A 16,973-nucleotide genomic window follows, 5' to 3' on the forward strand; every position below is an offset into this window, starting at 1 on the left:
AGAGTGCATCTAGTTAGCCATCTTTCTTTTAGCTATTCATCTTCATTACAGAAAAACTCTCTAAAATGAATTACCACAGTCTTCTGCCTCAATAGTTGGATCAAATTTTAAATCCAGGCTTTTTTAATTATTGAATAGCATTATTATAAAAATCTATTATTCTTAATAGTTGCAGAGAGATAAAATATATGTATTTTAAATATTAATCTTTATATTCTTTGGCTATATAACCATTTTACCTCTGTTCCCAATAATTAATTATAGACATAAAAAATCCATTCATACATATTCAGAAGCTGACTAGTTAATCAAGGTTTTTATTATCTCTAAGAAGACAAGTATGATGTAAATAAAAGCTGAGATTGGTCAATTTTAAATATTTGAAATTTCAAATATACTTTTTCAAATAAACACATATAAAAGTTAGTTAGTAAAATAATCTCTATATGTAGAACAAAATATTAAATGTTAAGTATTAATATTATTTAAAATATTAAATGTTAAAAATAACAAAGTTCAATTAACCATCCAGCAAAAAAGGTCACTTGTGACCATGAAAAATAAATAAATAAAATTACCTGTGATTGGATAAGAGAATTTGGAAAATCAAACCTTTTTCTGATATCCTCTGACATTTTTGCCTCTCTTACATGTATGTATGCAGGCTCTGTAACCAAAGCAAAAAAATAATTATTAGTCTTCCAATTGGATTGGAGTTCAAACCAATTATTCCCCAAATAACATGAATGAAATTCATGTAATTCATTCCAAAGACAGCAATGGTAATAAAGCTCTGCAGAGTAACCCTTGACACAACATTCCTTACTGACCACTTCAGCACTCAACAGCACAACTGATAAAGCCCAGCAGCTCTTGGCCATTATTAGAGTTAATCCTGAAACAGATGAGTTCACACCATGACCACCCCCCAAAAAAATCCAAAAGTTCACCCCACATTTGAACTAGAATGTAATCCTTTTATGGCTCAAAACATATAAGGGAGAGTCAGACAGTCCGAGAACTGTTTACAGGGTGCCTCACTTAGGCACAAGCTTTCATTTAAGCACTAATCCAACTGCTAATGAAAAGTGTGACGCTTGTGAATTTTCTCACACATCAAAAGAACAATCAAGACAGAATTTTTTATTCTTAATCAAGACAGACTTTTTTTATTCTTAACTGAGATATATAGTTGCAGAAAGGAGAGTTAATTAAGCCAGAGTTTTGTGTGGAAAGCCAGGTTCCTATCTGGATCTTTTTGTGTCTGTCAGGGGTGGTAGGAATATGGTCCAAATAAATCCAATAGGTTACTCCTGCAAGCATGCACTTTTAGCTTCTCTTGTCACTGAGGATCAAATATCCCTTTGTGAGCTGGCCTCAGCTCCTTTGCTTATGTGTATAAACCTCAGAAGACAGTAAATTTTATATGTACCAGAGATATTCAAGCAATAGTATTTGAACCACTAGCCTTTTAAATAAAATTCTGCCCTATGGCTAATGTGCAAAAAAAAAAAAAGGATGAAGCATACAATGAGCACCAATTTTTAATACTTATATTACACATCTTCCTACTGGGCTCTAAAAAATATATATATGCAATGATGGAGGAGGGCAGATGATGAAGTGAAGGCAAAGAACTAATAAGGAGACTTCCTAAAGAACCCAATTTATCCAGTCTCCATGCAGCACCACAACCAACAAATTACACTACTTTGAAAAATATGGTGGTGTAGATTGCTATTTACTATAACATAATTAAAAAGTAGAATTTGCCTGGGATGATGATGCATACCTATAATTCCAGCAGTTCAGGAGGCTGAGGCAGAAGGATCATGAGTTCAAAGCCAGCCCCAGCAACTTAGCAAAGCCCTAAGCAATATAGCAAGACCCTGTCTCTAAATAAAATATAAAAGGGGGTGAGGATGTAGCTCAGTGAGGATGTAGCACTCCGGGTTAATTCCTCAGTCCCAACATAAATAAATAAATAGATAGATAGATAGATGAAATTTATGTCAATAAACTAGATGCTATGATTGGATATGGTTTGAGTGTGTCACTAAGGGTTCACATGTTAAAATTTAATTCCTGTTGTAAGCTATTCAGAGAGTGAAAACTCAATCAAAATGCAGTGTTTCAGTATTTCAAGGTAGGGCCTTTGAAAGGTAATTAGGATTAGAAAGTTCATCAGGATGGTGCCCTTAGGATACTTTATAAGAAGAGGGAGAAATTAATTTAAGAAAAAGAAGGAGGAGGAGGAGGAGGAGGAAGGGGAAAGGGGAGGAAGAAGGAGGAAGAGAAGGAGGAGGAAGAGGAGGAAGAGGAAGGGGGAGGAGGAGGAGGAAGAGGAGGAGGAGGAAGAAGAGAAAAGATACACACAGTTCCTGTCTCTTGCTAGGTCATGCCTGGTACCACCTTGACACTCTGCCAATAAGAAGGCCATCACAAGATGCAGGCCTTTGGAAATCCAGAACTGTGAACTGAATACCTCTTTCCTTTATAAAGTTACTCAGTCTCATGGCAATATATAAATCAATGGAAGTGTAACTGATGTGATTCTGCAATTTGTATACGGGGTAAAAATGGGAGTTCATAACCCACTTGAATCAAAGTGTGAAATATGATATATCAAGAACTATGTAATGTTTTGAACAACCAACAATAAAAAAATAAATAAAAAATAAAAAAAATTAAAAAATAAAGTTACTCAGTCTCAAATATTTTGTTTTATTAACATAAACTGACTAATGCATCAGATCACCTTAAAATAACAAATAACAAAAAAACAGCTCTTTCATTTTTAATTTTTTAGTTATAGATGGACACAATATCTTTATTTATTTTCATGTGGTGCTGAGGAATGATCCCAGTGCCTCACACATGTGAGACAAGCACTTTACCACCAAGCTATAGCCCCAGCCCCAAAACCAGCTCTTGATCACCAAAAAAAAAAAAAAAAAAAAAGTGTGTTAAACCTACAAATCCTTCTATTTTCCTCCCTTTCTCTTAAAGCTTAACTCCAAAGTGGTAATTTATCCCTGACTTTTTTCAATATCTATGCCCAACTTTACTCCCTTGGACTTGACATTCCTTAAGACTGAAACAATTTATTCAAAGATTGTGAACTATTTCCCTATCTATATCTACTTATTTGCTTAAACTAGTCAAAATTTCTTCATCTTCCCAATTATGTCAATCATGACTTTCTTGGCATTATATTTTCCTGTGAATTCCATAATACATTATAACAGAATAAGTGCATCCCCAAAGTGCATTCTTGGGAAATCCAAGTAAAAGAGATCTCCTTGGAAGAAAAGGAATTCTGCTGGGGCACAGATTCACAACTTAAAGATTCATTCATTCATTTAACAGATACTTACTGGATGCCTATTGTCTATCCAGGCACTGTTCTAGGTGCCAGGGCTATTTTTTAAAAAATTGACAAAAGTCTCTATGTTCATAGAGTTTATAGTCCAGTAGAATGAGGCAAACAATTTTTTAAAAGGCATAAAATGCTTAACATATTAGGTGATAAGTGCTGAGGAAAAACAGACAGACAGTGAAGCAGAGTAAAGGGAATGAGAGATTGTGAAGGGCACACTTTCAAGTTTAAATAGGGTGGCCAGGAGAGGTTGGCATTTGAACAGGACTTAAAAGAGGAAGGGGAGTTCGTTAGCCTAACTAATACAACAGACATCTGGGGCCACAGGACACAGGTAGCTAAGAAAGTGCTGAAGACCTGTTTTAGGAAGAGCGAGGAGATGGGCATGAGGCAGAGTGAAACTGTTTGCAGTTCGGTTCATTTTCTCCCAGCTCTCCTCTCACAATTTCCTTCACCACCATTCTATTAATCCAGTCAGTCACAAAATCAGCTGCCTTCTTCCTAACACGTCAGGGTCCACTTTTCCTCTGTACTCTTTACTCCAGACTCATCATCTTCATTGTTCATGCCAAGCATACTGCGGTAACTGCTTAGTCTTGGGGCTTTCCATGCTTGAGTTCATCCCACACATCGCTGTCAAATTAATTGTCCTGAAATGCTATTTCCACCACCACATCATTTCCCTGTGAAGAATTCATAGTGGGTTTTCAATTGCCTGTCAGATTAAATGCAAATTCTGATGCCCGGCTTTTAAGCACTCTACCAACAGTCACCAATTCAGCTTCATTTTCACTGCCGTAATTCCAATCTAGCTAAAACAGTTTCAAAATGATCCCACATGCACCAAATCTGCTCATTCCTAAGGGATTTTATTTATACACTTCTCTACCAAACAGAATGTCCTTCTCTATGTGCCCCAACTATTTAAAGACTTAACATAGCACATCTTTGTTAAGCCTCCTTCCCTAATCAGCCACATCAAACAGTAATCACCAGCTTTGCTATTATTGCATTTGGTCTGGCTCAAAACTTTTTGTGACTATTTATGTTGGAATTGGAAATCTCTTTCTGTAAAGGAACACACAGCAACTACTCAAATATGCTATAGATAATACTTATGGGTATAACCATGGCTGTGTTCTGATAATTTTTTTTTAATAAAAGCAGATGTTAGGTGGCCATAGTTTGTTAATTCCTGGTTTACATGATGACTATTTTAAAATTAATTTATAAAATTTCTTGACACAATTGCTACAATTAACATCTAAATTTTGCTCTGTGCCTCCAGGAAGCTAGCTAGTATAAATACATAAAGTAAACAATGTACCTCTTTTATTATTTAAAAGATGGAAATGTACCCTTTATCAAAGAAAAAAAAAACGTTTTCATGCCCTTAAGTTTGGAAAGAACTTTCTCACATTGGGATTTATATATGGAATACAAAATGACATTAGACAATATTCTCAATACCAAAAGCAAAAGGAAGTTTTATATTACCTCTTTTAAAAACAAATCCCAGATAAAGCCTCGGGTATAATGTAACATGTAATTCAGCAAGAGAGTCTCAGCTAATGGGGTTCAAGTACAGAGTTTTCAGATGATCTAATCTAGCTTAATAGAAAGTAGACTTTAGAGTACCCAGAGAAGTAGATGGCTATCAATGTGTCACAGAATGGGCTTAGTCAAATGGCAATAGCGATAAAGCAACAGAAGAAAATGTGGGGCTGTACTCTCAGATTCAGGCCCAGAACACTAGAATTCCTATATGGCTTTCGGGACCAGATGAACAACTGTTTAGGCTAATAGCTTATCTTAGCAGAGAAGAAGCTGAGCCATCCAAAAAGATGACCTTGTCTTTAGGAGGTGGTCCACTGTGGTACAAGAGTGCTGTTTTTATCAAAATTACCTAAGGGTAAATGTCAAATACCTAAGCTTACAAAAGACAGCACTAATTTCAGCATGACACTTTAGAGAATGAATACATTTTTAAATCCATAGTAACTTTATCTTTACTAACAAATGGCCATTAAGCATTCTCAAAACCACTACCCAAGCTACAATATGATTTGATATCATCCTTGATTTGGTATCCTTGGGCTACAAATTGCAAGTGTCTTTCATCTGCAGGAGACTTATATTTCAAGGTTAATCACAACCATGTGGCCTTTCAAGGTATAAAAACATCATATTCTCTTAGGGAATTTCAAAAGAGAATACACATGCTTGCTTTAGCATTGGCAGTGAAGCATGTGTCCTACTTTAATTTTAATCTCAACTTCCTTTGGGCATTTTACACATTAAAGAAAAACTATTTATATATTACCTCTTATCATAGCATTCTTACTAAAAGGAAACCAGTCACAATATGATCCATAAATCACATTCCACAAAAGCAGTGTTTGATTTTAAAAGATTTATCTCCAACCTGTCATTATGCCCTTTTTTTTTTTTTTTTTTGGTCCATTTAAATCTAAATCAAACTCAGAAAGAGAATTTTTAATGAGTCCTTTAAACTCCCCATGAATCAAAGCATTTGTTTAATATGAGCAATTATCGTATTATCTGCCAAGGTGTTTTAGCCCCATAAGAATACTTTCAAGAAAATAAATCTATCAATTGCACTCAGCAGTAAGAAAAGAGCAACACATAGATAAAGCACTGTGGGTTTTTCAAAATTCCTCCTCAGTTTCTCTCGGAGATGAAGATATATATGACATATCACATCAAACTTCAAATGAAGGGCACAATCTGAAAAACAAGAGAAAAATCTATCTAATTGTATTCACAAGGGCGCTGGAAACCCAGCAAAGGGAGTAATTGATTACACAGGGTGGCTGGAAGATGGGGAGAGTCTGAGAATCAAACAAAAAAACATTTGAGCATTTCTGACTACCAAATTTCCACATGGAAAGGACTCAAGGGCAGTGATTTATGTAGAAGTCAGGGCTATGCAAAGTACATTCTTTTTTGCTTGTTCAGTTTGGTTTGGTTTGGTTTTTTAGTATTGGGATTAAACTCAGGAGCAATTTACATCTGAGGTATATCCCCAGTCCTTTTTATATTTTATTTAGAGATAGGGTTCACTAAGTTGCTGAGGCTAGCCTTAAACATCCAATCCTTCTGCCTCAGCCTCCTGAGTCACTGGAATTATAGGTGTGGACCACCATGCCTGGCCACAAAGTACACTCTTAAAGTTGATTTATATGAGCAATGTCATCAGCAGATGGTTAGAAATGTATGCTTCACATTAACCAGAACTTATTTTTCAGAGACACAAAATCTGGGGCTTCTTTTCTTTTCTTTTAATTATTTTGTTTTGTTTCGTTTTGTTTTTTGGTTTTGGTACCAAGAATTGAACCCAGAGATGCTTAACCACTGAGCCACATCCTCAGCCCTTTTTATATATTATTTAGAAACAGGATCTCACTAAATTCCCGAGAGACTCGCTGAGTTGCTGAGGCTGGCTTTGAACTCGTGATCCTCCTGCCTCAGCCTCCCAACCTGCTTGGATTACAGGTGTGTGCTACTTCGACCAACAGGGCTTATTTTCTTTATAACATTTTCTAACATTTTATCATCAACTGCAATTTATTGGTTATAGTGTTAGTTCTATATATATCGGTTATATACTTAGTTCCTCTCACAACTTAAGCTACTTAAGAATCAATCTGACAGTTTTAAACACAAAGTGTGGCTCCCCTTTATTCTCAGGGGAATGAACCCCCAGGGGATGTCCGAAACCACAGATAAGCACTGAACCCTACACTCAAGCACTGTGATTCTGCAACATTTAATCTGATAACTGAAATGGATACTATGTAACTAAAGAGCCTAGAGTACACAACTTGGAAAAGCTGGACAAAGGGATGACTCACACCCAGGCTGAACAGAGTAGAACTGCATGAGATTTTATCACATTAGTCAGAGTGTTGTGCAATTAAAATTTACCAATTGTTTATTTCTGAAATTTTCCATTTAATATTTTAGAACACAGGTGACCAAGAGGAAATGAAATCACAGATAGGTTAACTGAAGTTAAGAGAAACTACTGTATTTTGAACTCTTTTTTTCTTTTTATGACTTTTATTTGGATGGTGCATTGTACCATCAATAACTTGAGCTGAATTAGGAATAGAGCTCAGTGATAGAGTGCTTGGCCTAGCATGCACAAAGCCCTGAATTTGATTCCCAACACTGCAAGTGATAATAATAATAGTAATAATAATAATAATAACAACAACAACAACAAAATATAGATGAATTTTATAAAGTTATCAAGACTATGAATCAGGACATATTCTATCAGGGTACTTTTCTAATTGACTGGCCCTGCCCCTCAAAAACAGGGAGGGGGGGTGGGATATCTACCTATACTTCGCAAATACCTATTCTGCTCTGCTGTCCAATATTTATATCTTCCTTAATCTTCTACCTCCTTAGCCTCTCATCTTCTCCTTACTAGTCCCAAGTATTTTTGTACATCCTCCCCAAGATCTGGCAATGGTTCTGTTTCACACCCAGTATTAAATTTAAAATAAAAAATTCTACTAAGAATTCAAGCTTAGCCTCAATTCTTACCTCAAAAGCTACATAATCTAGCTGCAGTTAACATTCCAAACAAACAGGATGAAGACACTTGGAACCCATTTAACTACATCAGTCATAAAAAAGGGAAAGATCATGGAAAAGTCTCAATGCAAAGTTTTTAACTTTCCATAAAGAGCAAGTACAACTAAACAGGAATTTTTAATCTTATAATCTCAAAAAGACCACTAAATCATATTTAAACTAAGAGTGGAAAATGCATTATTTTAGTAATTTCAAAATCAAGCTGAAGCAGAGGGCAACTAAATGGTGTGACAGAGGCACTTGATCAATATTGTAATCAGAGAAGGCAGAAATCATACAATGTGGAAGAGACGACTACCCATCCTCCAATACATACTCTCTGCTTTGACCCACTTTTTCCCATTATCCCAGATGTGGAACACCTATAAAAACTTATGTATTACATATTTTATAATGTTTTTCTGGTATGTATTATACAATGTATAATAATTATAATATACTAGTGTTAACTAATATGATAATAGGTAAGCTTCAGATTATAATTTCCATCCTATTTTAATGCATCTGCATCAATTTCCCTGAAATACTCTCAGAATTGAGAACTTGGTGCTAATGGGTTAATAAAATGTAACCTGACTAACTCTGTTACATTTCCTAGCCTCAAGTATGATTAGGTATAATCAAGCAATCAGGTTCTCTCCAGTGAAGTTTGAGCAGAAGTGATGTACTATTTCCAGACTGAAGCCTGCTTCCTGCTTCCTCCATACTTTCTTCCCAACCACAACCAGGTTTTGGAAACAATGGAGATTAAACTGTGCAGGTGAAGATAATGTCCCTAAGACACTTTTTTTTTTTTTTAAACTCAGTCACAAGATGGAAGGAACCTAGATCCTTGAATGACAGATTAGTGCAGAGCTGCATTCATAGAACTCCAAGTATCACATGAAGAAGAAAGAAATTTCTAACTTATTTAAATCACGGTATTTTAGGATCACCTAATGGAAGCAGCTAGTACTTCCTTAATTATTACAATGGACTTGGTGTCATCTCCCTCCCATACTTTCTTTCACTGGAGAAATGAAGAAACTGAATGTCAGAAAGGTTGAAGCAAACTGCCAAAAAGAAAAACAGTCATGGAAGATTTCAGGTGAAAAGAGATTTCTTGACTTCAGCCCACTGGTTTTTTCCACTTGACCATCAGTAACATGAAGCACCAGCATGTTCCACATCACTGCATCATGTCCCCAAAATTTTAAGACCTATCATTCAAGTACTGAGCAAAATTCAGGCAACTATGAATTCTGATGATCTCACCATTCCCAATTTACTAAAAGCACATCCTATTACAATCAAACTTCTGCCTTTACAATTTAGTTCCTTCTCAGCTAATATCACATGCTACTTACTCACAGATTTTGAAATGGGAGTCTAAAATAAGATCAAAGGCAGGAAATTCCAAGTTAGATCTGATTGCTGTCCAGGAGAACAAGACATTAAAGTAAAAAATAAAACCACCAACCAGAATAATGCCTGACTTGTTACAATATTTTCTCCAATAATTCTTGAATAATTTTTAAAGTACCCTATGTGCGTATATTTATATGCTAACATAGAAGAAGACACAGATAAAAATGTGTTATTTTTTAAATACAAGGACTTATTTATCTCTAGAATTTTTATCTAAGTTCTCAAAAAGGTCTTCAAAGTTCACTCCTTTTTGATTTTGCAATATTATAATTTTTAGATGATTTTGCTCCATCAAAAGAATAATTACTGGGGCTGGGGTTGTGGCTCAGTGGTAGAGTACTCGCCCTGCATGTTTGAAGCACTGAGTTCAATCGTCAGCACCACATTAAAATAATAAATTTAATAAATGTATTGTATCCATCTATAACTTAAAAAATTTAAATGATTACTCAAATTGCTCTGCATAAAACATGTTTTAGATCTACATTCATATAAAATTATAGTATATTCACAATAAAATAGATACCCAGTAAATTTAAAGATCTTGGCCAATAAATAATATCTAGATCGAATAGCAAAATCTCCATATTCACAATCAAACACTCTTCCTCCTCCTCCTCTTCTTCTTCTTTTAAGATGGGGTGTACTATGTTGCCCAAACTGATCACAAACTCCACAAACTCCTGGGTTCAAGTAAACCTCCTGCCTTGGCCTCAGGGTAGTTGGGACTACATACATGTGCCTTTTTTATGCCCAGCATGGTTTTTAATTTTAATAAAGTTACCAAAATATTCAGATTTAATACATTGTTTAGAAATAAGGGAAACAACTTTCTGACACCTAATTAATGCAAGCATTGAAATCCAACACTAAAAGATACCATAAAATATGTGGCAAGAAAGTAAGAAAAATTTTTAAGTAATAAAATATTAACTATTTTGTTAGCCATTTTTATCAATGCTTTACTTATTTTTTCCTTCCCTATTGTACCTCCCCCACCACAGTGAAATGCAGGGACAGTCTCTAATTTTTAATCACTATAACCCCAACCTATAATGAGCACCTCCTCGATAGTTGAATAAATGCAAATTGTGACCCAAGATTTAGGATTTCATGTTGGATTAAATAGCTCGTGTGTGCAAGCACTCTACAAAACACTTTACAGAAGATCTCAGGGGATCTTCCCATAAGGTCCAGGTAGATATAATTAACTTCATTTTCCACATATGGAAATAGTAGCTCAGAGAGGAAGTAACTTGCCTGAGGCTATATAGTGATATTAATAATCAGGATTTATTGAATTTTACCATGCAGCAGGCAGGTACCGTGGAAGCTTTTCACATGCATTCTCTCACCTGACATTCAAAACAACCCCATGACAAGGATACTATTATTATCTTCATTGTCATATAAAAAACTAAGTGAGGCAAGGAGAGGTCAAAAATAATTATGTTATTATGTAATAAACAGAGCATAGATATTAACAGTCACTCTCCAAATCTCACATGCTTAACCAATTCTCTATAAAATATAGTTGACATGAAGTTTTTGTAAAATTAAGATAATCCAATTTTAGACATTGTGATGATGGGAGTTGGTCTTCATTTTTGTTTTCCTGATGACTCATGCTCTTGAGCAAATTTTCAGGTGTTCATTGATGTTTACATTCCCTTTTTGTGTAGTATCTGTTGAAATATTTGATCCTTCTTTAAGTTGCTTGTCTTACTATTGCCAAATTTGAAGATGTCCAATGACCATAAATCTTGTCAGATACCTGAATACTGTTAATCTAATAATAATAAAATTTATTTTATTATTATTAATATTGTAAATACTAAAAAAAAAAAAAAAAGATAATCCATTAAAGCATTTTACTCAGACAAGCACATAGCAAACACTTTTAAAACCTTAGTTATTACTATCCAACATCTTGTTTTTGCCATTATATCTTGCTGTACTTCAGGACATCTTTAGAATAACCCACGTTTGTACATACAGTGTCAAATCAAATTCCCAAATCAGCTCATCAGCATACGCAAATAGCTCTGTATTTTTTAAAATACAATTCTAAACACATGTAACTTAGTCTAATGTGTAAAAGTTACATATTAAAGGGATGTTCCATGCCCAGACCACAAAAACAAAAACAAAAATTACCACTCTAACCCTCATCCTTGTAGCAACATCACCAGCAATATATGTCCCACAGATGCATAAGTTCCTTGAGTTTTATATTTATGTTTCATCACTGACAATTCAGTTTAAGTTCAATGAACATCTAACAAATAATAAAGACTGGTCACTTTCATTATGGCAATTAGTATCCATGAATGGGGAAATCTATGTTTTCTTGCCACTGATATCAATGCTTTCTTATTTTTTTTTTCTTTTTCTTTTCTTTTTTGTGATACTGGGAATTTTACTCAGAGGTGCTATACCATTGAACTACACTCTAGCTTTATTTCATTTTTATTCCAAGACAGTCTCACTAACTTTCCAAAGCCGATCTCAAACTTACCATCATCCTACCTTGGCCTCCCAAGTTATCCTCCCCACGAGGCCAATAAGTAAATAAAAAAACAAAGGCAATTATTTGCCCAAAAGATTTCTCAAACACTACCACACAGAGATGGTTATACTGACACAAATGAATGCTTGGCTGCAGATAACCCCTCCATATGACAATTCAAAACAGCTCAATGAGATGGAGATAACTGTGGGTGGATGAGTTCCTTTGTAGAAACACAGGGTTTGGAATAACAGTGTAATGTTCAGGAAAAGAAAAAAAATAATAGTAATGTCCAAAAGCAGAAAGATCAGGAAGCCACTGTACATTCTTAGTTCCTGCAGCTGCCTCAGAAAATAGGGCTTGAATTACAACTTGCCTCACTTTGAAGGAATAGAAAATGGTGAGAATATGGTATGGAGGGGACTAACTGGTGTGGCAGGTTCTGTCTCCAGTGTCCCCTACAGCTCTCAGGGGGCAGTAATCTATTCTCAAGATTTGGTGGGCTTCACATTCTGAAGGGACCAGTGTCCATCTGGGCAGCAGCTGTACCTGCTCAGATCTCAAGGAAGAAGTGGCTCCAGCAATGGAGTAAGCTGACTCACCAAGGTGCAGAACTGTCACCTGCACTTTTTAAATCACTTGAGTTTCTAAGTCTTCTTCACCCGTGGCAGGGCCTGGCATATAATAAGCAGTTAAGAAATGCTTATTGATCACTTCTTGGCCTTTTAGCTAAGACCAAGTGAAGAAATGTTTGTTGAATCACTGTGTTTAACCAAGTATCTAATATATGATACACCAAAAAATGTTAGATTCAGGATTCTACTGTTTGTTTGTTTTTAGATCAATGGTCCAAAACAGAAAGTGAGAATTGGAGAATTAACTTTTTTTTTTTTACTAAGACTTATACAACAAAGACCAAAACAAATTAATAAGAACCAGAATAGAAAATAAATTTTTGAACAACTTTATTTCCAAATAAATACAAAAACCTTATCATCACATTTAGGGTTGGAAAATAATTAGTTGGTTTTAGATGTACCACTTACTCCCAGGTTCTTTAATTTGTTTTTAACTGAGGAAATATCTTTTGTATACAAAAATGAACTTTGGTCAAGTCTAAATCCCAAATCAGCAGAATCTACAGTAGGGAGATTTTATTATACTACTTTCATTTTGGTACATTTTTTTAAAAAATTCAAAGAACACATTCAAAAGCTTGTAAGACTTTCTTCCTGTTTTCAGCTGAATCTAATAGAGATGGAAAATCTGTCTTTGTTACTTGAATACATCATAAGTTGTACATGAACACTTCAGTTGACAGCTATTATTTATCATAGCTAGGCTCTTAATCTGCTATGTACTATAACCCTTTAAAAACTCACAGCATCACTTCTGTATATTTCCCATTGGAAGAAAAGGTACTTTAAATATAATTACCCAAAGAAGTAACATGTGCTAATCTTCTATTATATAACAAGCATTTTTTATGATTTTTTATTTTTTTAGAGTACTTAATATTCTGATATTTAGTAACCTACCAGTCATTCTGGACAGATCATTAGTAATTCCTTCATATTAGCACAGACATACCAAGAAGCATATTCAAGAATTAGAAGAGGATCCTGAGATGAAATGCTGATAATTCATAAGAGTATAGTCTAGAGAGTCTTTTAGATATAAGAATTTGTTTAGTTGGTTGGGTTTTGGTGCTATGGATGGAACCCATGACCTCATATATGCCAACCATGCATTCTACCAGTGAGTTACACTCCCAGCCCTGAGTGGTGGTGATTGTTGATGGTGGTGGTGGTGGTGGTTGTTTGTTTTTATTTTCTTTTTCTTGTGTTGTCAGTACTGGGGATTAAACCCAAGCCTTAAGCGTGCCTAGGCAAGCAATCTCTCACTGAATTATATCCCCAACACCCCCTCTTTTTTTATTATTTTATTTTTTTACTAAGTTGCACAGTCTGACCTTGAATTGTGATCCTCCTGTCTCATCCCTACAAGCAGCTAAGAATATAGGTATATGCCTTGCACCTGCCCTATGAATTCTTTTCAAAGACATGAAGTTATATGTAGATCCTCAAGAGAATATCTTTAATTTCACAAAATTTTAAAATTATATATGCAATTGTCATACATACAGGCTTTGCAACATTCTATTATAAGAAAATGACTGACAGATGAACAGCCCCAGTAACTCCATGGACCACCAACTCACAATGAAGCCAAAGTTCAGAGTTATATGTCACAATCAAACTCTGCTATGCCTTTCAGCCCAAATTCAAGCACTAAATATGAAATTGCTCTTAATCTGGCTTACCTCCAAATACAAAAGTCCTTAAAGATCCAATCAGCTCAGGAACAAAGTCAGAAATAAGGCAGAACTAGAATGATTCCCAGGGTCACCAATCTCCCCTAAGCCCCACCCACCATACTCAATTTCATAGGGAACCTCAACACTCTGAAACCAAAGTCTGGGGTATGTTAAATGCTGAACCACTCCATAGAAGTGGGCATTCTGAGTACTATTCACTGAGCATCTGATCTTAGCGTCTGATATTTCTTGGCTATATCCCAAAAGGAGCCGCACACATTCTCCAAGTTCTACTCACCTTCCATTTTAAAAGTGAAGCAAGAGTACATATAAAAGTCTAAAAAGCAAGCATGCTTCATGCAAAAGGACTCACTGACTAATCTAAAAAGTAAACCAAGGAATATGCAAATTAAATGTTGATTTGTAACTTAAAACAATATTTATAAAAAGTTTATATATATGTGTGTGTGTGTATATATATATATATATATATATATATATATTTTAGAGAGAGAATTTTTTAATATTTATTTTTTAGTTTTCAGCAGACACAACATCTTTGTATGTGGTGCTGAGGATCGAACCTGGGCCGCACGCATGCCAGGCGAGCACACTACCGCTTGAGCCACAATCCCAGCCCCTATAAAAAGTTTTAACAATGAAAAAAAATGTTTATGAAAGAGAAAAAATAAATTTTTATATACAATCATGAACACAATCAAGATATATACATATGTAAAACACACAGGATTAGGGAAAAGACAACGTCAATATGCAGAAATGTTAGCAAGGTTATTTCTGAACAATGTGATGGTGGGTGATCACATTCTGTTATATTCACCCTTACAAGTACTTCATTTTTTTTTCCTACAATGAGTATATATTGCTTTTTCAAATTAAAAAGGAATTATCAATTTTATTCAAATAACAACTTAAGATGAATTTTTTAGTCTCAATAAAAAATTAGTGATTGCTTTTACTCACTTGAAATCATGGTCTTTTATCAGTGTCTAAAGAATCAGTTTTATCGCAGCAACAGGATTAAAAAAAAAGACTCACTTGATCCAATTACTCTGCTTATTAAGAACTATTTAATGAGAAAGTCACACCTTTGAGTTATTAGAAGCAATAATGGTCCTGCAGAGTTCCAAATAAATAAACTAACAGAATTACTTTTGATTCTAAATTGTTTGCCAGGAGATTAATCCATCTGTCCCTGAAAAAAAATTAAGTTTTCCTCTAGTGTGTTCAACTTCCTCCAACTCATTTCAATCAAATATGTTGCCTCATTCCAAAGGATGTTTTTAATTGAAGTATAAATATTTTATGTTATTTTACTTTTCTAGTGCACATATAATATCTAGAAAATCAAATTTTAGTCATTAATTGGAAATTCTTAGGGACGTCTTTATACTGCATGTTTTGGGATCTTTCAAAGAAAGGTCTTTCTATTAAGGTGACATATGCACAGACACCTGAACTAAGAAATGAGTATTTTGGATAGAAGGAATAATAAGGGCAATACACTTGAGGTACAAACATGCTTACAAAAGTCAAGGACACCAGTGTGGTTGAGGCAAGTAAGTCAGTTGGGCAGAGAGCCTATGGAGTAAAGCAGGGATCCAGGCCATGTGAGCCCTTGCGGGGGCTCTCCTGTGCGCCATGGGATGTTTCTGAGCCACCTGGGAAATGACTAGAGCATTTGGACAGAGAGATGGCATATCAGATTGCCATTTTAAAATGATCATTATGGCTTCTATAAAGGATCGACCATAAACAAGAAGGAACAAAGGAGAGGTGTTAGGTGATTATTGCAAAAACCCAGGGGAGAAGTGTCCTAGAAATGACAAAGAGTCCATGCTTTAGATATATAAATTTTTATATATGTAAATATTAATAAACACACACACACACACACACACACACACACACACACAGAACACTTATTTTTTATATTTGACCATAATTACTGAGGTATGGTTGACAAACAAGCACTATGGATGCTTAGGGTGTACATATGGCATTTTGATTATATATATATAACTTAAATAACATAATCAAGCTAATTAAAATATCCATCAGCCAGGTGCCGTGGCACACATGTGGCACACACCTGTAATCCCAGCCACTCATGAGGCTGAGGCAGGAGGATCACAAGTTCAAAGCCAGCCTCAGCAACTTAGCAAGGACTTGTCTCAAAATAAAAAATAAAAAAGGTCTGGGATACCAAAAAAAAAAAAAAAATCCATCACCTGGTTACTATCGTGTGTGTGTGTGTGTGTGTGTGTGTGTGTGTTTATTGAGAACATCAAGATCTCCTCTCAGTAAATTTGAAGTACTCATTATTATTAAACTATGTTACCATTTTATACATCAGGTCTTCACTTGGTCAAAAAGTATAAACCTTCAATTGTAAGATAAATAAGTGCTTCAGATACATTTTCTGGCTAGGGATATTAATATGCTCAGTTAGTAGTGCTTGCTGCCCACACACAAGGTCCTGGGTTCAAAGGATGGTTCTAAGGTTTTGGGGTCAGATAACTAGAAAAAGCAGTCATTTACTGAGATGCAGAAGACTAAAGAAGTCATTTGTCTGTCTTTAAAATAAGTCAGCAATTAGGCTGGGGTTGTGGCTCAGTGGCAGAGCTCTTGCCTTGCACATGTGTGGCACTGGGTTTGCTCATCAACACAACATTAAATAAACAAAGTAAAGATATTGTGTCCATATATAA

General features: G+C 35.1%; 1 protein-coding gene across 4 annotated transcripts in view; it reads right to left on the minus strand.

The window, feature by feature from the left end:
* Window positions 1–16,973, minus strand: part of Focad (focadhesin) — a 282,028-nt gene that overhangs the window by 249,840 nt on the left and 15,215 nt on the right. For 2 of the 4 annotated variants that reach the window (XM_076843401.2, XM_076843403.2), the window contains exons 1-2: window positions 3,737–3,800; window positions 579–667 (exon numbers count right to left, since the gene is read on the minus strand). In XM_076843401.2, the coding sequence (XP_076699516.2) occupies window positions 579–667; window positions 3,737–3,800 (153 nt within the window). Of the gene's footprint in view, window positions 1–578; window positions 668–3,736; window positions 3,801–16,973 lie in introns of those variants that run through there. The other 2 variants (XM_076843402.2, XM_077108651.1) reach the window with 2 other exon arrangements.

This window comes from Callospermophilus lateralis, chromosome 2 (assembly GCF_048772815.1).
Source record: "Callospermophilus lateralis isolate mCalLat2 chromosome 2, mCalLat2.hap1, whole genome shotgun sequence".
Lineage (NCBI taxonomy): Eukaryota > Metazoa > Chordata > Mammalia > Rodentia > Sciuridae > Callospermophilus > Callospermophilus lateralis.